This window comes from Mastomys coucha, unplaced genomic scaffold (genome assembly GCF_008632895.1).
Source record: "Mastomys coucha isolate ucsf_1 unplaced genomic scaffold, UCSF_Mcou_1 pScaffold8, whole genome shotgun sequence".
Taxonomy (NCBI): Eukaryota; Metazoa; Chordata; class Mammalia; order Rodentia; family Muridae; genus Mastomys; species Mastomys coucha.
In genome coordinates, this window is record NW_022196914.1 from 12,947,961 (window position 1) to 12,971,562 (window position 23,602).

The window sequence follows — 23,602 nt, forward strand, 5'->3', positions numbered from 1 at the left end:
TTTTGCTCATTTCCTTCACCTGTTTGATTGTGTTTTCCTGTAGTTCTTTAAAGAATTTTTGTGTTTCCCTTTCAAGGGCTTCTAGCTGTTTACCTGTGTTCTCTTGTATTTCTTTGAGGTTGCTCTTTATGTGTTTCTTAAAGTCCTGTATCATCACCATGAGAAGTGATTTTATATCTGATTCTTGCTTTTCCAGTGTAATGGTGTGTCCAGGACTTGCTATGGTGGGATAATTGGGTTCTGATGATGCCAAGTAACCTTGGTTTGTGTTGTTTATTTTCTTATGCTTCCCCCAGCCATCTAGTGATCTCTAGTGCTACCTGCTCTTACTAAATGTTACTGGAGCCTATCCTTCCTGTGATCCTGGTTGCGTCAGAACTTCTCAGAGTCAAGATGCCTCTGTGATTCTGTGATTCTGGGATCCTGTGATCCTGGGCTTGTTAGAGCACCTGGGATTGGAGCTTCCTCTGGGTGTTTTCGAACTGGCTGTGGAGCTTGTGCCCAAGGTCTGCTCAGTACACCAGCCCAGAGAGACCGGAAGGAACCAGAGCCACTGGGCTGGAGGAGTTCCTGTGTGCCTAGTCCTACTGGTCCCAGTTACTCCCAATGTTGGGACAGATGTTGGGTCTTCCTCAGCTCTGATCATGGGCGTGTCAGAGAGCCTGGGAATGGAGATTCCTCTGAGTGTTGAGGGACTGATTGCAGAGCTTGCACCCAAGATCTGGTCAGGACATCAGCCCAGAGAGACCAGAAGGAACCAGAGCCACTGGGCTAGTCGCAGCTTTAGAATTAAGAACTACTATTTGCTTACTGTTTGTTTCTTAGTCTATATGACATCTAATTAGAATACTATACACGAACTTTAAATTTACCTTACCTCAAAAAAAAAATGATGTTCTACAAGAACTAAAAATATAGGAAATATTTCTCTTAAACTTCTGTTTAACTTTTTAACTTTACTTTGATGGTTTAATATCTCTCACCAACCATTGTCCCAAATTTTCATTTCCTTTCTTAATTACAACCAATTGTCATCCATACATATTACAATACATACAATCCATACATATTTAACAAATTCTTCATCTTGGGTTCCTGCTAAGGAGCACTGATTGATTAGTACTGTATTACAATGTATATTTACTTTTGTCATGGCAAGGTCTCTTACCATAGAGCAGCTGGGTTGAGAGCTATCCTGGACTGCTTGAGCCACCACTCTTTTTAATACTGTATTGGTTATTCCTGCTCCATTTCATTCAAATTCATATTTCAGTCTGTTAATAGGAATTATACTGCTGACTCAGAAACTATCTAAACAGGAGCTGGTAAAAACAAATCTGCCACTGCAGTAATTGGTTTAAGACTTGCTGTGATATATTGCTTAATTCCCAGAATTCTGTACTTCACAGTGTTTTCCATCACATAGGACTAGAATATTCCAAGACCCTATTTATGTGTTTCAATAGAAAATATAGGGAAATGCCCTGTGTAATGGGTAAAGATCATACCCTGTTCATACATAGTAATTACATAAAATTATTCAATGAATGAAAGTCATATAGCCATCAAAATATCATTACTCATATTTTTGAAATCAGAATGAACACTACCTTATCCAATTATGAACTGAAAGATATATGTACTCAAGCTGATATTCCTTGGAATATGTAAGCTCATTAACAAAACATCTTGGGCTTCAGGAGTCATTTGTTATTGACTTTCAATTACAATATAGTTTTCAAACAAATCACCCACTTTTGCTGTTCTGTAAGTATACAAGAACATTTTTCATAAGACTACAGAATAAGGAGAAAATTTGCTATCAACTCCTCTTCAGAGAGTTCTGTAGCAGAGAATGTTAGCTGCCAGAAAATGTAGAAGAGAATAGGATTGTTTCTAGTCTGTCTTCATTTTTTAATTCACTGAGATTTTTATGCAGAATTTTCAAAAACTAAAACCATGCCCAACAACAATAATCTAAACAAAAGCATTGTTTACAAACAAGACATGCCATAATCAGAGATCTTATAAAGAATTAAGATCATAATTAACTTTAGTCATTCAAACAATCCCTGAGAAGGCTTCTTGGATAGGCATCTTACATTCAGTAAATGTTACCAGATGGCTTTTGTGCTGAAAATTCTATCTCAAGTTCAAATCAAAGCCTGTGTGAATGTGTCATTATCTCTCCTATATACTTAGAAACATCTACCTATTTCTTGTGTGGGTTCATATATTGCAAGTGTACCTGTGTATGATGGTAATTATTGAAGCCAAGGGAAAACCTTGGGTGCTTCAGACACTGTTAGACATGATCTTAGAAATATAATCTCTCACTAGTCTAAAGCTCAATTTAAGTAAGTAAGCAGGTCAACCAGAAAGTTTAGAGAGTCAATCTATAATTCCACAGTGCTGGGACTGAAAATGGTCAACACAATATCAGATTTCCCCCTCTAATTTCCTTTAGTTAATAAGAGGTTTGTCAAATAAGTTTGATCATGTTCACCTATCCCTTGCTCCAGTGCTCTAAGTTTCATACTCTTGGAGATGTGGCCTTCACTTGAGTGTAGTTATCTAACAGAGATAAAGGTGTCTTGCCTTTTAAGAAAACTGACTCTCTCCTCTTCCAGCAGGTTCTTGGCTAGGAGTAGGACTTTCCTTATCTCTGTCTGGCTCTGTATCTTTCTCTCTCTGTCTCTCACTGTGTCTCTCTGTCTCTGTCTGTCTCCCTCTCTCTGTTTCTCTAACTCTCTCTGTGGTGTGTGTTTGTGTGTGTGTTTCTCCACGGTGGATTGTTTCCTTGTCTTAGTCTGCACAGGTCTTATTTATGGTGTCCAAACAACTGTGAATTCACATTTGCATCCCCTCTACCATGTACAAACGACAGTGTTTCCTGTGCTCACCCACTAAGTATGGCTCCTACATTCTTTCTGTCCTCCCCCCAAAAAAACCCCAAAACAAAAAAAAAAAAACCCTCAGTTTTGGTAGGGGGAAGTTTATAGAGATGTCCGGTCTAGGGTTGAATAATACACAGTCTCTATTCTCTGTAGCTTGACCAGTTGTGGGTCTCTGTGGTTAATTATCATGTACTACAAAAAGAAGCCTCTCTGATGAGATCTGAGTGGTGCATTAATCTATGGGTATAAGCACAAGTCATTAAGAGTCATTTTAGGTGCTGAAGAGATGGTTCTGTGATTCAGATCACTGAGTGTTCCTCTGGAGGTCCTGAGTTCAACTCCCATTATCCACAAAGCTCTCTTCGTGTATGCATACAAAACACTGCAGACATAAAAAGCATCCATAAGTAAGATTTTTAAAAAAACGTCATTTATAAAAAAACAGAATGAGTTTCATGTCATTTCCAAGAAGAAGAAGAATAGCAATAGATTCTACTCTGGGTTTGTGATACAAGTAGCAACAGAGGTTCTTAGTTCAAGTAACAGTGCCAGCTGTGGGTTTCATCTTACATGTCAAGGTTTAAATCCAATAAGAGGTTGGTTATCCCATGATGTTCATACCACTGTTGAGTATATTTTGCCAGGCCAGTCATTAATATAGCTTGCAACATTTACAGCTGAGTAAAATCCTTTTCTCTTTGTGTAGTGTTCAGAGCATCTTCAGCACTATTAAGACTAGACGCTAGGGATGAAGCTTCCAAGTCAGTATCAGCTTGATTTCTCCATGTTCTATCACTCACCTGTATGGTCTTTTCAGTAATAGAATGACACCCTAATGTTTTGTAGTATAGCTAAGAAAATCATCGCTCCATCACAGAGAAATTCCACTTAAAATATTTTTGTGTGGTAGTTTTTACTTATTTATTTTTATTTTTAAAATTAATTTATTTACTTTATAACCCTATCGAAACATCCCCTCACTCTTCTCCTCCCAGTCGCTCCCTCTCCCCTCACCCTTCCATGTCCTTCTTTCCTCAGAGAAGGGGTGACCTCCCACAATATCAACCAACAATGTCATACAGAGACTGCATTAGGACAAGGTGCATCTTCTTCTACTGAGGGTAGTCAAGGCAGGCCAGTTAAAGGGAACAGATCCAAAGGCAGGCACACAATCAGAGGCAGTCCCTGTTCTTGCTATTAGAGGTCCTGAATGAAGATCAAGCTACATATCTGTTACATTTTGCATATGGCTTAAGTCCATTCCGTGCATGCTCTCTGGTTGGTTATCCAGGCTTTGTTACCCTCTGTTAACCCAGAATAGTTGATTCTATAGGTTTTCTTGTGGTGCCCTTGAAGTCTCTGGTTCATTCATTCCTTATCCCCCACATTCCACAATATTCCTTGAGCTCAGCCTAATGTTCGGCTGTGGTTCTCTAAATCTGTATCTATCAGCTGCCGGATGCAGCCTCTAAGAGGGCAGTTATGTTAGGGTTCTTTCTGCATGTATAGGAGAAAGTTGGAAGATCCTACTATTAAGGTCAAAGTCCACTATGTTTGGATAAGCTCTTCAAGCTTTGCACAAAAGGGAGGATTCCTTTTCTTAGTAGGGCTTCCTTTTCTCTTCCTGATCTTATCTAGACAGTGTTTCTAAGCACAGGCGCCAGAACTCATTGCCAAGGGTATTCCTGAACTCTGAGGGGAGTGGTTTGATGGGAACATCCCATCTAGTGTTGCCTGTTGCAAGGTCTCTCACTCCCCTCATAATAGCAGGCTGTGGGTGTCTATATTTGATTCCCATTTGCTGCAGAGGAATCTTCTCTGACAAAAAAGAGCCAGGAAGATGTCTCAGCTGGTAAAAAGTGCGTGCTTTGCAAGTCTGATGTCCAAATAAGTTCAATGATAGAATCCCATTTAAGCGAAGAAGTGTACAAACTCCTAAATGTTGTTCTATGTGTATCTTAGTTTGCACATTCCTGTATTAAAGTCACATGGATAAACACACACAGGATAAAAAAGGAAATTAAAATTAAAAAAAATATATGTATTTGTACAAAAATGTATTAATGCGTATGTATATATACACATATATACATACACATACACACATGTTTATATATACATATATATAAACATAAACACACATATAAACATATATATACACACACATATATATGTGTATATGTTTATGTATGTATGTATATATATGTATATATACATATTATATATATATATATATATATATATATATATATATATATATATATATATAGTGTCTTATGGCACAAAAGAGCAAGGATGTTTCATCTTTACGAGACTTGGCATTTGCTGAGTTGTCTTCACCTCTTTAGTGCTGGGATTATAAAATGTTACCACACCCAGCTGCTTTACATAGGTTATGGGAACCAAATTCATGTCCTTATTGCTCTAAAAATACCCCAAAACTAAAAAACACTTTACACACTAGCCTAACTCTCTAGCCCCTTAACCTTTCACTTCAAATTAGAAATAAGTTTGTTAAATTAAAATCCGTAAGTACTATTAAAAAAGCAAAACAACACAATACAACAAAACAAAATAAAAGCAACAACAAAACCCAACAACAACAAAAAGCCTTTTATTGGGGATGGAGAGATGAGTTAAGCATTGGGAGAACTTACTAGTCTTACAGAGGACTGGCTTTTATTCCCAGCACCCACATCACATCTGCAGGCCACCTGTAACTGCATCCGTAGGAGATGTAACATCCTGAAGATTTCTGTTGGTTGGCAACACACACAAACTAACAGAGGCCTATACACATACATTTAAAAATATTTTAAAAACAGTAGAAGATTTGATGACAACAAAAATTTCAAATCCAGACTACATCAACTAATTCCTTTTGCCTTATAAACACAGACATTTTTCACAGAACCATAAGAAAAGATCATTCATTGCTGTTCATTTGTGGCCAGAGTATTTCTTAGCAACACAATGGTGTGGCATCACTCCTTGTTTGGAGATTGCAATCTGGAGTTATTTAAGGCTAGGTGAAAGTGACTGGCATTATCTGCTAGTTTTCCTACTACGGGATTAGTTGAAGACACCTTTTCATTTAGTTTAATAAATGAGTATTTATTAAGCACATAGTTTATGCTAAGCACAAATTCTGTTTTCTAAAAGTATTTACAATATATGCCAAATTTGGGTAAGCACAGTTTATTTTTATTTGAACGATATGAGTGTTAGAGAGTTGGGCCTCCTTTCTTCCTGAATCATTTACTAAACTATTTAATAACGTAAAATAAATAAAGTGTCTCCAGCAACTTTCTAGGTACTCGTTCTCACATGTTTAACCATTTCCATCAGGTGTGCCAACTTTAAGCTCCTTCTTGAGTAATATCTCTATAGTCAATGGATCTGAACCACATTAGTGTCACTGAAATAATGAAGTCTGTATACCTAATGTGACTCCATTGGATATTGCCCCAATGCATAAAGTACAGACAGAATGTAATCAGGTTTCTTACATCTTGGTACAGTGTAAAACTAGGCTTAATAATATTGTTTTCTCTTATTTATCTAGTGTGGCAAATGTGTGCTCTCTGTGAATGTTTTATTATTTAAATAGAAAGCCAATAACACAGCTGCTGGAGCTTTGTGATAGAGAGGTATGCAAATTCCAAGATTAAAAAGACTTGAATGAATTCATCTTTTGGCCAGTGTCTTTTTCACATTGCATATATGCCCATGAACATGGAGGTCTACAAATATTCTTCTGTTCCAGTTTTAAAAATAAGAATTCATCCACATACCATTGCTTTATGCCATCAATCCTAAGCAAACATTCATTTGCTAGGTGACTTGTCATAAATTCTGCATGTTTAAATTTATATATACATATACATATACATATGTGTGTATAGATATACATATATGCATATATGAAATATATGTATACATATATATGTATATCTATACACACACATATATATATAATATACATGCATATATATACATATACATACATATATATATGTATATATATATGATTCTTTTCTTGAGGATTTTCACCAACATGTGTTGTATTTGGTTCTTGATGAAAGCCATTCCCACTTTGTTGAGTCTCGATTGAAAATGTTCTTAACATTTTCAAAATCTATTGGATTTTTGCATGTGTTCTTTGGTATTAAGTTTACTAAACTACTTATTATCAAAAGATTTAGATTTTTATTCAGGTTTTATGTATTCTAGATAATGAATTCTTTACTGTGTTTCATACAGTCTCATTATTTGGTCTGCTATTAGATTATTGGAATAATTCATAATAAATGTTTGTTCATGCCTGTATATTTTATATAGTGTAGCCTGTTTCCTTCTAGTAATCTCATATTTTCAGGTTTTAAGTTATTGTCTTTGATCCAGTTTGAATCGATTACTACATAGCACGGTATATAGGGACATAGATTCATTGTTCAGCTTGTGGAAATCTTGTATGGCAACATTTATTGAAGAGGATTTTTAGATTCTCGTTTTCTGTGTGGATTTTTTTATATGTGTAAAAATAAATAGGTAGCTAAAACATTGAATTTTTCTAGGATCAGTGCTTTACTCTAGTGGTTAAAGTACTTTCTTTTCTCCCCATATAACTCTTGATTTGCTATTACGATTGTGTGATAAACTTTTTTTCATTCATTTTTTAAAAATTATCTTTAATCTTTTAAAGATAGTCCAGTTGTTATGTCCCTCTAACAGGTCCTGCATCTAACAGTTTTTCATCCATTCCTCCTCACCTGTCTCTAAGAGGATGTTCCCATCTCCAATGCTCCCCAGCCCACCCTGCCAGTCTTCCCCACTCACTGGAGCCTCAAGTCTCTTGAGGATTATGTGCCTTTTCTCTGACTGAGGCCAGACAAGGCAGTCCTCTGCTGTATTTATGTCGGGAACCTCAGTTGTTACTATTTTATCCAAAATATTTCTTAAATGTATGAAACAAATAACACTTTGAACTATATTTCATTATTATGTTTGTTTGTTTAATTCAGTTTTAACTTAACCTACTTTAAGAATTGTGTGTAGTATCATCCAGAGAACTTTACACCTACGTTTTGCTAATATGTCTTGATTACTTATGGATTCTCCAAGTATTTACCCTGAAATATCTGATTAATTTCTCCTGAATTTGCACGGACTGAATTAATTAATTAATAACTTCAAAACTATTCATATAAATCATTTTAAAGCTTTCTAAGCAACTGAACATTTTGGTTTATTTTTCATTCTGCTTTTGTAATCTATATTTGATTCTTCTCTAATTAATAAACTTCAATTTTAGAGCAGATTAAGATTTCCAGAAAAGAAAACTGAAAAGAAAGTCAAGTTTCCACGTAGGTTTTGCAACATGGTCTTCAGACTTAGTTTCCTTAGTTATAAATTGTTTATTTTAGTTCCTTGCTTTTGTTAAGTCATTTGCAAAATACATCAAATAATTAGAAACATGTTTGTAGGATTTGAATTATCATTTTCTGTATTTTGGTCTCATGTGTTATAGTGGGAATGCAGGTATGTTTTATATCTCTCATAATGTGTATATGTATACATATATGTATATATTATATATAATGTCTGAATGTCTTCTTTGATTAAAATGTTAATCAGTTTATAGTTGAACTAATTGTTTTCATTAAGTTTGTTATGATACTTATACTAAATAAATATTTTGCAAATATTTTCCAGGTATGTGGTATTTGTTTAAATATTAATAATGTTTTGACAGATTTATGTCTCTAATTTTTATGAGGTCTGGATAATGGTATTTTAATCTTGTCACTAAAATGATAAAATATAAAATGAATTAGGACGTGTCATATTATAGCTTCTAAAAGTTACTTACATCATATTTTTTGCACTGGAATTAGAAGATTTATTAATGTTCAAGTAAATTACATATGTCTGTCTTTGAATCCATATTTTTAAAGACATGAATCATACATAAGGACTCAAAAGAACTGTTCTCTACATTTTGACATAGTATATTTTATTAGAAGTTTTTTCCCTCTATTTAATACTATTATCATTGATTGGTATTAATTGTTATTGTTTAGTAGGACTTAGAATTAAAATTTTTTGCTGTAACTGAGTATTGCAATTATAAAACAGAGATTTAGGAATGATTTTCTTACAAGATGTATCACTTTCTATTTTCGACAAAAGTATTTTCGTATTAACAATTTTGTACATATTTAGAATGATGGTGTTTGTCCCTCAGCTAACTCCTCATATTCTTGTCCTCTATTTATGAAGTTTAACACAAACAATTTAAGTTATTATAGAAACAGTCCATTCTCTCCCTTCTGTACTCTCTTTTATTAACTGCCATTTTGTACCCAGTGTTAATATGTATATTGTTATGTGTGTTTATTTGTGTGTAAGTTCTATGGATTCATTCTTTTGGATACTCTTTCCACTTCTGTGTCAGTCAGCATATTATAGGCTTTCTCTTCTGAGAGATGATTTTAGGGTCTTATTTGGATTATTTTGTGTATTATTTATTCTGTTCTCTTGACTCAAATATACTTTCTAAATTGTTAAACTTCTACAAAATAGAAAACTGTATTTACTCTTCCTCCTTGCTGTTTTGTTTATTTTCATGACCATTTTGTGTAAACTTAGAAATATTTGTTGATAGCACAAAACAAAACAAACTTACTTCTACTCTTATCATACACCAAAGGTTAAGAATGATGTTTTCACAGTCCTATATTCTGTTTATGAACAGAACCTCCTTCTTCAATTGTTTGATATTTCTGTCGTTTCTTAAATAAGTTTTTTTTTTTTTTTTTAGTTTTTGGTTTTTCGAGACAGGGTTTCTCTGAGTAGCCCTGGTTGTCCTGGAACTCACTCTGTAGACCAGGCTGGCCTCGAACTCAGAAATCCACCTGCCTCTGCCTCCCAAGTGCTGGGATTAAAGGTGTGCGCCAGCACTGCCCGGCTTTATAAGTTTTAAAGATTATTTTTTCATAAATGTTTGTATATATTTCATTACATTTAAATAAATGTTTCATTTGGGTATTGTATAAAATAAATAACAATAATGACAATATGCATATAATATCATTATAAATAATAGTAATATTGTTATTATAAATGTGATTGATGGGGATGGGAAGGTTAGATGCTATAGGACTTTATAGCCTAAATAAGGTAGTGGATTGATTAGTTACCTATCATTACATAAAAACTGGTTGTGATGACACATGGCTATAGTCCCTAACTCAGGAGGTGGGTATAAGGAAAGCCTATCTTAATAAAATTGGACAATGAGTTTTTTTGTGGCTTGTGGATTGTACTTTGGGTATTCTGAGCTTCTGGGCTAATATCCACTTACAGAGAGTGCATGCCATGTGTGTTCTTATGTGAATGGCTTACCTCACTCAGGATGATATTCTCCAGATCCATCCATTTCCCTAAGAATTTCATAAATTCATTGTTTTTAATAGCTGAGCAGTACTCCATTATGTAGATGTACTACATTTTCTGTATCCATTCCTCTGTTGAGGGACATCTGGGTTGTTTCCAGTTTCTGGCTATTATAAATAAGGCTGCTATGAACATAAAGGAGCATGTGTCCTTATTACATCTTGGAGCATCTTCTGGGTATATGCCCAGGAGTGATATAGCTGGGTCCTCTGGTAGTACTGTGCCCAATTTCCTAAGGAACCACCAAACTGATTTTGAGAGTGGTTGTACCAGCTTGCAATTCCACCAGCAATGAAGGAATGTCCCTCTTTCTCTACAACCTCACCAGCATCTGCTGTCACCTGAGTTTTTGATCTTTGCCATTCTGACTGGTGTGAGATGGAATCTCAGGGTTGTTTTAATTTGCATTTCCCTGAGGACTAAGGATGTTGGACATTTCTTTAAGTGTTTCTCAGCCATTCAGTATTCCTCAGTTGAAAATTCTTTGTTTAGCTCTGTACTCCACTTTTTAATAAGGTTATTTGATTCTCTGGAGTCTAACTTCTTGAATTTTTTGTATATATTGGATATTAGCCCTCTAATGGATATAGGATTGGTAAAGATCTTTTCCCATTCTGTTGGTTGCTGTTTTGTCCACAAGAAACTCTAGAAGAAGGAAGACCAAAGTGTAAATGCTTCATTCCTTCTTAGAAGGGGATACACAATACCCATCTAAGGAGTTGCAGAGACAAACTATGTAGCACAGGATGAAGGAAGGACAATCCAGAGACTGCTCCACCTGGGAATTCTTTCCATATTCAATTATCAAACCCAGAAACTATTGTGGATGTCAGCAAGTGATGGCTGACAGGAGCCTGATATAGCTGTCTCCTGGAAGGCTTTGACAGTGTCCTACTAATATAGAAGTAGAGATTCACAACCATCCATTGGACTGAGCATAGGGTCCCCAATGAAGGAGCTAGAGAAAGCTCACAAGGAGCTGAAGGGTTTGCAGCCCCTTAGGACGAATAACAATATGAACCACCTAGTACCCTCAGAGTTCCCAGGGACTAAACCATCAGCCAAAGAGCACACATGGTGGGATTCATGGCTCCAGCAGCATATGTATAGCAGAGGATGGCCTAGTCGGTCATCAATGGGAGGAGAGGCCCTTGGTCCTGTGAAGGTTTATGCCCCAGGGTAGGAGAATGCCAGGGCCAGGAATTGGGAAAGGGTGGGTTGGTGAGCAGGGGAAGGGGGAAGAAAATGGGGTTAGTTTTTTGGTTTTGTTTTCATTTTGGATATTTTTCAGAGGGGTAACAAGGAGAGGAGGTATCATTTGAAATGTAAATAAGGAAAATATGTAATAAAAAAAAGAAAGAAAAGGCAGGCCTGGGAATGTTTTTAAATGTTAGAGTACTAGCCTAGTATACATAGTACACATAGCTCAGCACAGCATAATTGTGCCTATCAGCATGTCACAGGCTGTGGGTTCAAAACCACCTGCCATTAATTTAATAGTACAGTAGAAAATCTTAGGGCTGGGTGTGCTAGCTATGAACCCACTTTAGGATGGAGGAGAGGTGGAAGGTAGAAGGCTATGTTGTAGATCAAGGCCCTAGACTGCTTATTTCTCTATGTACCAATTTCATAGGCTGACTAGTTCAATATAATGCATTACATAGGAAAATAAACATAATTCTGTTTTGACTCCTAAAAAAATTAAAATAAAGTTGGACAATCCATTATTTTTATTGCTAAAGCAAACAATCTGTTTTATTTATTTATTTATTTGTTTGATTATTTACTTATTTATTTTTCTCTTTTCTTTCTATTATTTAAATTACTTCTATATTTTTATAGTCCAGTCATTATCCTCTTCCTGGTCCACCCTCCCACTCTTTTCCATCCTATTCCTCTTTCCTCTGTCTCCAAAAAATCTCTCCCCACCAGACCTCCCCACTCCCTGGGGCCACAAGTCTCTGGAGGGTTAGTCATGTCTTTTCCCACTGAAGTCAGACCTGGCAGTCATCAGCTGAATACGTGTTGGGTTCCTCATATCAGCTAGTGTATGGTTGTTTGCTCAATGTCTGAGAGACTTCAGGGGTCTGGGTTAGTTGAAACTGCTGGTCTTCCTAAGGGGTTCCCTCCTCCTCAACTTCTTCTAGCCTTTCCCTATTCCAACCACTGGGGTCTCTGGCTTCTGTCCATTGGTTGCATGCAAGTATCTGCATCTGACTCTTTCAGCTGCTTGTTGAGTCTCTCAGAGGACAGCCGTACTAGGCTCCTGTCTGTAAGCACACCATAGGATCATTAACAGTGTCAGGATCCCTACCTGGGCTGTTCCCTGGACTACCTTTCCCTCAGTCTCTTCTCCATGTTTGTTTCTGCAGGCCCCTTCTGTGTTTTATTTCTACGTTAACCTTACATTATACAGTCTTCACTTCCTACATGAAGGAATTAGCTTGTGATTTTATTATTATGGAAAATTTGGAGAATATTCTGTGTAAACTCCCATGCTATTGACACAGAAACATGTCTTCCTTTTTTTGCCTTCCTTTTCAATCAGTATAACTTCATCTTTCATTAATAGGTATTGTTTTGCAATAATACATTCTAATGGTACATTCCATGGAAGTATCTTTTAAAACCCTTCACATGAGAATTTACATTAATTTATTGAGGATGTTCAGATAGTTTTATATCATTGATATAAATCGTACTTGGTGGTAATGTGCTCCATGAACTCAGCTTTTATTGATTTAATAATATTCTTTTGAATACTTTTGCTTTTGTGTTTGTAAAAACAGATATTGTAATGCTTTATAATGGTATTCTTTTTCTAATCCCTTCTTCATCTGTCTCACCCAGTTTTATTATGGAAGCTGTTTACTACTTCATAGAATGAGTACTTATGATGTCTTTGTTATATTCTGGAGCAAATATGTACATAACATTGTACATATCCAAATACATGCTATATTACATGTAAGGATGCAAGGTATTGAAAATGATACAATGGACTGTCATGTCTTGATTAAGTTTTGTTTGAATTTTTGTATTTTATATCTCATACTTTTTGATGTATAATGTTTTTATTCATACACAAAATATTAATTCATCAGGTGCTATTTTCTAAAGTTGGAACTGAGTAATCCTAATGACCGCTTCAGAAGAGTACATTTAGGTCTTGTCATTACTTCATCATCTTGAAATAGCTAGATTTAAATAAAAAAAGGAATGGCCTCCTGTTCCACGGACACTGCCTATGGATTAATACCTTATAGGACTGAAGACAGTTATTCTGCCAGGTAAAATATACTTCAGGATGATGAAAAATTCCATTAGATCATGGAATTTCTGGATGAGAATTCACTTTTATGTTCCCTTTATTAAGTAATAAATTTATTGGTCAGGAACAACTATAGTTGAGTAAAATTTTTATTTTTTGTTGAGTAGGAAAATTTTTGACCTGATTGTTTTTCTTTTATTGGATATTTCCTTTATTTACATTTCAAATATTATCTCCTTTCCTGGTTTCCCTTCCCAAAACCCCCTATTCTATCCCCCCTACTCCTGCTTCTGTGAGGATGCTCTCACCCACACTCAAACACTCCTACCTATAAGCCCTGGCATTCGCCTACACTGGGGCATCGAGCCTTCACAGGACCAAGGACTTCTTCTCCCACTGATTACCAACAAGGCAATCCTCTGCTACCTTATGCGGCTGGAGCTATGGGTCCCTCCATGTGCAATCATTGGTGGGTGGTTTTGTCCCTGGGTACTCTGTGGGTATTGGTTAGTTCATATTGTTGTTCCTCCCTTGGACTGCAAACCCCTTCAGCTCTTTGGGTCCTTTCTCTAGCTACTTCATTGGGGACCCTGTGGTCAGTCCAATGCATGGCTATGAGCCTCCACTTCTGTATTAATTGGGCACTGGCAGAGCCTCTCAGGAGACAGCTATATCAGGTTCCTGTCAGCAAGAACAATAGTAAATGGGTTTGATGACTGTATATGGGATAGATCCTCAGATGGGGCAGTCTCTGGATGGTCTTTCCTTCAGTTTCTGCTCCACACTTTGTCTCCGTATTTCCTCCCGTGAGTATTTTGTTCCCCCTTCTAAGAAGGACTGAAGCATCCACACTTTGGTCTTCCTTCTTCTTGAGCTTTATGTGGTCTAATCTGTGAATTGGTCTAATTTTTAATGTAGGGAAGAAAAGTCTGTATCAATCATAAAATCTCCCTTTCCAGTAGTGACTTACTGATGGCTCACTGTCATATTAGTTCCCAATGGTGACAGCTTGATATTCAGCAGCTACTCCAGCAAAGATGGGGTTGGCACACCAACACCTGTGCTGAACATGGGCAAAACCTCTTCACCTGGGGCCAACTTTCTTCATGAGCTTTTTGAACAATGACTTAGTTGCTGATTGTATTGGTTTACTTCCCTCGGTGCAAATTTCCTTAGGGGAGGAAGCAATAATCTTGGCTTATGACTTATGTGGACAAGACCCTCATATTGATCAAGGTATGGTGGCAGAAGTGTGAGACAGTTCTTATCATATTGTGTTTGCAGTCAGGAGTCATAGAAGGTAATGGAGGTTGAGCCAAATTATCACATATTCAAGGCCCACTAGTAGTGAATCATTCCTCCTGCAATGATCCATGTCCTCAAGGTAACACACTGCTACCAAAACAGATATGTAATCTAGTGTCTCAATGCATGCATCTATTGGAGGCATTCATATATAGACAATATTACTGTTGAAACTAAATCACATTCAAGATTATGCCTCATCCCAGCCACTTACCTCTTAGGTTTCGACATTGCTTCTGTGATTATTGGATAAACCTGTATATGACTACAGATATAATTGTTTAGTTGGAAGATTCCCTTTTGTAGTAGGAAAGTGGGGTGTGACAGGAGAGGTTTACCAATAGATATTAAGCTGTAGTTAAGTGAGAGCAGGAAATAAGTTGTGTGAGTGCTGAATAGAATCTGACTATATTTAAAAATATGAAAGAAGACTTTTGGGGACTTTTATTATCAAAAAATAAAATTGTTTGAGCACATAAAATGCATCTTGTTAAGATTTAGATCTCATATATGTTTCTATAAACCATTGCAGGTTGTCTTATTGATATTCAAATTTAGAATTTTATGGATAGATGTTCACATGCTTAAAAATAAGAAAGAACCTCAGTAAACTTAAAATATATATTTATAAAATAATTGCCAACATTGTAGTTAACTGTTTTCTCATTGAAATATCTTTACTAGCTACTCAAGAATGTTCTCTAGCACAAAATTTTACTGCTGCAGCTTACAATGTTAAGGTTAAAGACACATACACACAAAAATTTTGTTTTAACAAACACATAGAGATTTATATGAATACATACAATTACATGTATACAATATATAAATATATGATCAAATTTAATATTTATAGCAGAACTCTACCTGAGAAGAAAATAAAAATTGTATAATATAGTTATATAAACAAAATTGAGTAAAATTTGTCTTTAATATCTGTAAAATGAATATTTTCTTTTTCTTTGTCCTAGTTTTTCTATTTTTTAATGTTCCATATTCCTAATATTGCAAGATGTATTTTTAAATTATTAAATTAATAATGTAGTATCATAAATTCAAGGAGAGTCTAATGATTGTTCCAGATTCTAAATAATTTCCAAATTGGAAAATGTGACAAATATAAACCTTAGAATAGATATATGAAAATGAATCTAAACAAAATATAGGATCATACCTATATGATTATAAGAATTATACTATAAATTTTCTGCATATGTAAATATATCAAAATACCAGAATAAACATATTTCTGAAATACAAAATGTCTGAGAGTATTATAATTGTATTATTGGTTTAAACACAGTAGATACCATGGGGAAGAATAAATGAACAGAAAGTGTTTTCTTGCACATTTGTGTATTTAATGCTTTTGTAAGCAATTTTCCCTGTTTTAAACTTCTCTTGTTTACTGTAGCTGCTTATGAATAATTTCTATAAGACAGTCATTGAATCTGTTTCTTTGAAATGATACAACTGTTCCTTTCACAAGACTACAACAGCCTTGTTTCCAGTATCAGTGCAAAAACTATGTTTGACAATGTAGAAAAATTTCAGATTTCTCTTATTTAACTCCTTGTTTTGGAAAAAATATGAGAAAACTAGAGAAAACATCTTATATGTTTTATATATGGTTCCTCTCTCTTCCTCTCTTTCTTTTTATTTTTATTTATTTTTTTACTTTTTTGGTTTTTCTCTGTGTAGTCCTGGCTGTCGTGGAACTCACTCTGTAGATCAGCCTGGCCTTAAACTTAGAAATCCACCTGCCTCTGCCTCCCAAGTGCTGGGATTAAAGGCATGCACCACCACTGCCCAGCCCTCCTCATTTTTTTTCTTTTTGCCATCATCACAAGAATTAGTACAATTTATTCCTCCTTTAAAATTTTGTTTTGCATTTATTTATTTGTTTGTTTGTTTATGTGTGTGTGTTCAGAGGCACATTTTTGAAGATCAGAGAAATATATGCAGGAAGGAATCTGTCCTTTGACTTTTGAAAGTTCAGGTTCTTTAAAATAGAAGAAAATAATAAAACTGAAATGATTACTATTAGTGTATGTTCCTTCTAAAAGTATTTTCATGAGATATGGTTAAGAATACTATATATATTTTCTTACTAAAATACTTAGTTGATGATTCACATCTAAGTCTAAAAAATCTAAAGCATAGTTATCAAAATGTGATAGTGCTATAAAATCAGAAAACTAAACATTTTAGTTAAATTTTGGTACATACTATTCTTTACCTGGCTAATTTTTCATATAATATTTCCTTTTACTTAGTTATTGTTTCAAAGTAATAATTTGTAATGGTTATATGAACAAAATACTCATAATCAATATTTTGAAAAGATTATCATTAAAATACTTTTTCAAAAATGAATGCTTCTGAAACATTATTTAATTTTAGAAGTAGTTTTATTTCAAAAACTTATTTTACTTATATTCACTAATAAATGAATTTTCTGCTTGTACTTGAAAAATGTTCTGTTAAAAATATAAAGTTCCATGACTTTTGTAAACATATTTTAGGTGACCAGAATATGTATTAATCTTTCCTTAAGACACTATAGCATTAGTTTGGCATAGTGAAAAGTTCCTGGATATTGATATAATGGAAATGGTATTATTTTAACAATTACCATGCCTGTTTGTACATTCTAACCTATGAATTCAGAGGAAGTGTCCAGAAGAAGAAAACATGAAAAGTGGACAGGATACATATTTAGTAAGAGGACAATTCAGAAAAGATTGGAGAGTATTAAAAAGTGAACCAAACATGAAACATTATATATCATTTTATATAAAAGTGGATAGAAGATTTCATGGAAAATAAACATCTTGGTATACATGCTTAAGGAATGTTAAAAGTAAAGAGATACATTTTGCAACTAAAGGATAGATTATCACTGTTGTACATGGTAAAATAAAACCATCAAATACTTTTTTTAGGACTACAGAATAAAAATTTCTTTTAAAATTAACATCAAATTTAGTTGAAAGAAGTTATATTACTAAACAAATTAAAAAGGAGAATTATGCAACCATCATCTGAACACATATACATGAAAGTGACTAATTCTGGTTTATTGTGCTTTATTACTTACTTTAAACACTGTACCTTTTCTACATGACTGTATTAATGTTGTAGAAAAATAATCATCATTAGTCTCCAAAAATATCTGTAGTGGGACAAGAGTGGAGACAGTGTCATCATGAGATTGCTGCTCTCTAAAGATAAAATACAGTGAAGAAAAATCTCTAGATGTAGCCCAACAAATAGGATAGATTTTATAAGAATTTCAGAGAGGAAAGCAACTATCATTTGTGGCAATTATTTTTGATGGAGTTTAAAGGAACAGAGGAAAAAGATGCAACACGTTCCTATGCTTAGTTTGGTTAAGAAAGAATTCACATGGAAAACACACAGAGATTGAGAAGACAGTGTCAGGCAAGGTAGAATAGGATTATGAGACCTATCTGGAAACTGAGAGAAAGAGGCCAGCCAGTTCAGATTCGCGTAGTCTTTGAAACATGTGCTTTTAAAATTTTGAAATACATGACATGTATAGTCTTATTCTCATTAGTTTTAGTATTATTCTATATAGGGTATCACAGAAGATCACCCTGCCTAATTGAGGACTGTATCCTTGGATCAATATCACAGTTTCTCACATACATTCTCCTCTATGCTTCTCACTAAAGAAGACTAAATTGTGAGCGGGCTATTTATAAAATATTTTGGTTTCTTCAATTTTATTATAAGTTCATCATAACATGATATTGTAACAGTATACAAAGATAAAACTATTTTCATCCTAGGGTCATTTCGGCATTGTTTTACAAGTGAATTGCATCCTACTTATATGATTTTTGTGAAGTTATCTTTATAGAATAGCTATTAATTAAAACTAAATATTTTTTCTTTAAGATACTACACTTGTTTTGTATCAATTGGAATGTGTTTATAAAGACCATTTCTCACAATCAGAACATGGAAATAAAATAAGTAGTTTCTTTTTTAATTAATTAATTAATTAGGATTATTGAGACAGCGTTTCTCTGTGTAGCCCTGGCTGTCCTGGAACTCACTCTGTAGACCTGGCTGGCCTCCAACTCAGAAATCTGCCAGCCTCTGACTCCCAAGTGCTGGGATTAAAGGCATGTGCCACCACTGTCCAGCAAAAAAGTAGTTTCTTAAAGTCATATTGAAAATGATTTAACTTTTAAAATTCTTTTTCTGTCTGGTTGATTTTCGTTAATACAGAGGCAAAGTTTTGACAGTCTTACATAGGAAGGGGAGAACACTAGTTAAAAACTAAAAAAATAGTTCTATCGTAATCATTAGAGTGAATTATAATCCCTTATATCTTTGAGTTTATGAAATTAAGATTGATATTTCACACGTAGAATGAAGATGAGTTTATTTTTTCCATTGTTGTGCAATAGAATTTTAAATTTTGATATTTTAATCAAAAGTATATTTTAAACACTATGTTTTGAAACAGCTCAAGTATCAATTATTCTAAGTCCATTATCTCATGGAGACTATACTTGTTTAACACTTTGAGGCTAACAAAATCAGAAATGTTCAGTTTTTTCTTGAACTTAGGTATTCTTTCAGATCATTATTGCTGTTATGATGGGGAGAAGAAATTAGTATATTTCAAAATGTTTTCAATTTAATAACCACACATGTATTTACAGAATTATTCTTTTCTACCTCTTTGAAGCTTCACACTGACCAAGATAAAGGAGATGGAAATTTAAAATACATTTTGACAGGAGATGGAGCTGGCAATCTCTTCGTTATAGATGAAAACACAGGAGATATTCACGCGGCAAAGAAATTAGACAGAGAAGAAAAATCCCTGTATATCCTTCGTGCCAAGGCTATAGACAGAAAGACTGGGCGACAAGTGGAGCCAGAATCTGAGTTTATCATTAAAATCCATGATATCAATGACAATGAGCCAAAATTCACAAAAGATCTGTACACAGCCAGTGTTCCTGAAATGTCTGGAGTTGGTAGGTATCTACTAACCCGTGTGCTTAACATGATCACTCTCATTTTTTTACTAAAAATTTTGCAGCCATGTGATTGCATGTGTCCTCTCAGAATCAGAACTGTATCTTGAAACTCTTATTTTAGTCAAATATCTCCTTTCCAAGTAATTTCAATTATTATTGTAGCAATATCATCTTTTAATTATAATTAATGAGTGAAGTTGTTTGATTTCAATAATAAATGTCCTATAGAATGTGTTGCTGCCTGACCAGGGAGAGGGTTAAGAATGTCAGTAGCTCTTCTCACATTAAACTGAAAAAAGAAACTCCTCTATTTGACAAACTGCTTCTACACAAGTGGCTCATTTAATCATCTAAATAATCTTATTTTGTAAGTATGGGAAAGAGAACTTCACAGTCCATCTTGTCAATTAGGAATTCAGAAGAATTTAACAACTGAAGAAAGATCACATAACCTGTGGCATCATGGAGGATTCACAGATTTTTGCTCTGTATCTCTATATTTTTCTCCATTAGTCTTTGGCTTTCCATGCAAACTGAAAACAGTAATTTCTCACAGTTCTGAGATTCTCACAATTCCAAGCACCATTCCTTAATATACAAAATTGGTACTTGTGTGCATGTGAATATGATTGATTTTAGCAATGTGTAATGATTACATTCAATAATATAAATACATATTGTTTTAAAATATTAGTGAAGTACTATTGATTAAAATATCCATGTAAGATATTTATTTTTCCATATTTATCATTATTCACTTATTAGTTCTAAATAAATAATAATTCATGTTTGACTGATGAAACTCCTATGAGAAAATATCTAAATTTTTATACATCTTCACTGATAGAGTATCATAAATGCTTTTTAATGGTAATCATCTGTTTATAGAAAGGCACCAAGAATTTGGGAAGAAGTTATTATTTCCTGTAAGCCCACCTATTTGGAGAAAGTGAGGTTCTATTATCTCTTCAAGTTTTAGGGCCAAGAAGTGGGAGAGGATGGGTTGGTAAGCAGGGGGAGGGGGAAGGGAACAAGGTTTTCTTTTTTTTTTTAATTTTTTAAATTTTTTTTCAGAGAGGAAACTGGAAAAGAAGATATTATTTGACATGTAAATAAAGAAGATATCTAATTTTAAAAAGGTTTAATTCTTATATTGTAAAATGGATTTATCAAAAAAAGACAGGCAGCTTTTGAGATCATAAAGCCCTTATATAACATAGCATAGATGGGATTTCTTCAATGTTGTCCAAATAACTTTAGACCATATAATTTTATAGATTGATCCATATTTCCCAGGCATTAAGTTATTTTAGATTCATATTATGGAATTTATGTACTTATGTTTGAGAAGAAAATATATGTAAAGTTATGTTCTCTGGATAAATTATTACCAATTTTGAATTGAATTGGTTATATCCCTCAAGTTTTGAAAAACATTATTTTAATATGTTAATTTGCAAATTATTTGGCCTTATTTATATTTTCATAGATTTTTCGATACTAAGAAATGTAATAAACATGATTAAGGTGACAGAAATATTTGATTATTAGAAAAATTGGTCAGAAGTATTCATACAGTCATGAACTTTAAACTTTCACACCATTAATTGATTTTTTATTTTAATTGGATATTTTCTTTATTTACATTTCAAATGTTATCCCCTTTTCCGGTTTCTCTCCCTCCCAGAAACACTTTATCACATCCTCCCTCCCCATGCTTCTATGAGGGTGTTTCTCCACTCACCCACCCACCCACTCCCACCTCCCTGCCCTTGATTCCCCAGCACAGGGGGATCTATCGAGGCTTCATAGGACCAAGGAACTCTCCTTCCATTGAGGCCTACAAGGCCATCCTCTGCTACATATGCAGCCGGAGCCACTTGTGTTCCTTGGTTGCAAATCAAAACAACACTGAGATTCCACCACACACCAGTCAGAATAGCTAAAATAAAAAACTCAGGTGACAGCAGATGCTGGCAAGGTTGTAGAGAAAAAGGAATCTCCATTGCTGGTGGGATTGCAAGCTGGTACAACCCCTCTGGAAATCAGTTTGGTGGTTCCTCAGAAAATTGGACATAGTATGACCTGAGGTCCCAGCTGTTCCACTCCTGGGCATATACCCAGAAGATGCCCCAACATGCAATAAGGACTCATGTTCCATTATGTTCATAGCAGCCTTATTTATAATAGCCAGAATCTGGAAACAACCTAGATGTGCCTCAACAGAGGAATGGATACAGAAAATGTAGTACATTTACACAATTGAGTACTACTCAGTTACTTGATTGTTTTAAATATTTATTTTATTTATTTAAGATTATAATATGACTAAATCATTTTCTATTTGCTCTTTTCTTTTTCTTCAAAACATCCCTATATACCTTTCTTGACCATTTTCAAATTGATGGCCTCTTTTTTTATTAATTATTTTTACACACACGCACACACACACACATACACACACACACACACAGAGAAACATCTAGGCACACACAAACCAACATATACACAGACACAAAGATTCACAGACTCAGACAGTCATAGACAGACACACCCACACGCATACAGATACACAGACACACACAGACAGAACACATACACACTGAACTGAATGCTTTAGTTCCAATTGTTCAGTCTTTACATTTTATACAACAGAATGGAGGTCCAGAAGATGGCTCAGAGATAAAGACCATCTGGTCCTCTTCCAGAGTGTCTGTATTTGGTGGATTGTCACTTTATGTAACTCCAGTCCTAGGCCATGTCATGGCCTCCCCTGCTGTCCAGGGAAACCAAGCAAGAACACATATGGTTGTAGACAAACATATAGACAAAGCACCCATGTGCATAAAAATAAATAAATAAAATAGGAGGATATTTCTGTATCAAATACATTGATCTTTACAATAAAACATTTGCCCTTTTTTATTTTATTGAAAATAGATGTTCTCATACAATATATCCTGATATCTCTTACAGTATTCCACTTTCTCTACTCCTTCTGATAAATATTCTTTAATATTTAATGTACTATTATCCCACCATTCCATTCCATTCTTATCATATATCCTCTCAATTCTGGTGTCTTCTTTCTCATATTAAATATAAGTATTTATTTAATCATTATTTATTTAATATAAAACAATTTAAATACCAAAATACTACCTTAAAATGTTATTTTAAAAATCTTCAATGATTTAATTCTTAGTAATTATCAAATATTAAACTTCTATATTTGCATTAATTCTCCTTCATGGTACTTACTCTTTTGTTATTTTTTGGGTTTGAAAAACATGTTTTTTACAATTCCTAAGTACGATCTGACTTGTATTCTGAAAGAACTTTCCAGATCTGCACAGTGTAGCAAATTTCAAGTAGCATTCTGATTCTTTTCTGTGCCAATTGAGACTGTTTGAAAAAAGCTCACTGTCTATGGAATCAAGAACATACCCCTAACTAAGCAGTCTGTTGGGAAAATCACAGAGAATGGGTGATCTTTAATCAGACTAGCAGTTCTAATTTCCATCTTGTCACAGATCTCAGATATGTGGCCTAAAGGCATATGTCCTACATGTGCCATGAGGATTAAGTTTTAATACAAATGAATTCCTGCCAATCTGCTAAGCCTACTCTAATCATCCTATGGAAAG

The 23,602-nt window shown here is 34.4% G+C and overlaps 1 protein-coding gene across 2 annotated transcripts in view; it reads left to right on the top strand.

Annotated features, from left to right (window-relative positions):
• Cdh9 (cadherin 9) overlaps positions 1-23,602 on the top strand; it is a 130,204-nt gene that overhangs the window by 79,844 nt on the left and 26,758 nt on the right. For both annotated transcript variants that reach the window (XM_031360237.1, XM_031360238.1), the window contains exon 3: positions 19,658-19,952. In XM_031360237.1, the coding sequence (XP_031216097.1) occupies positions 19,658-19,952 (295 nt within the window). The remainder of the gene's footprint in view (positions 1-19,657; positions 19,953-23,602) is intronic.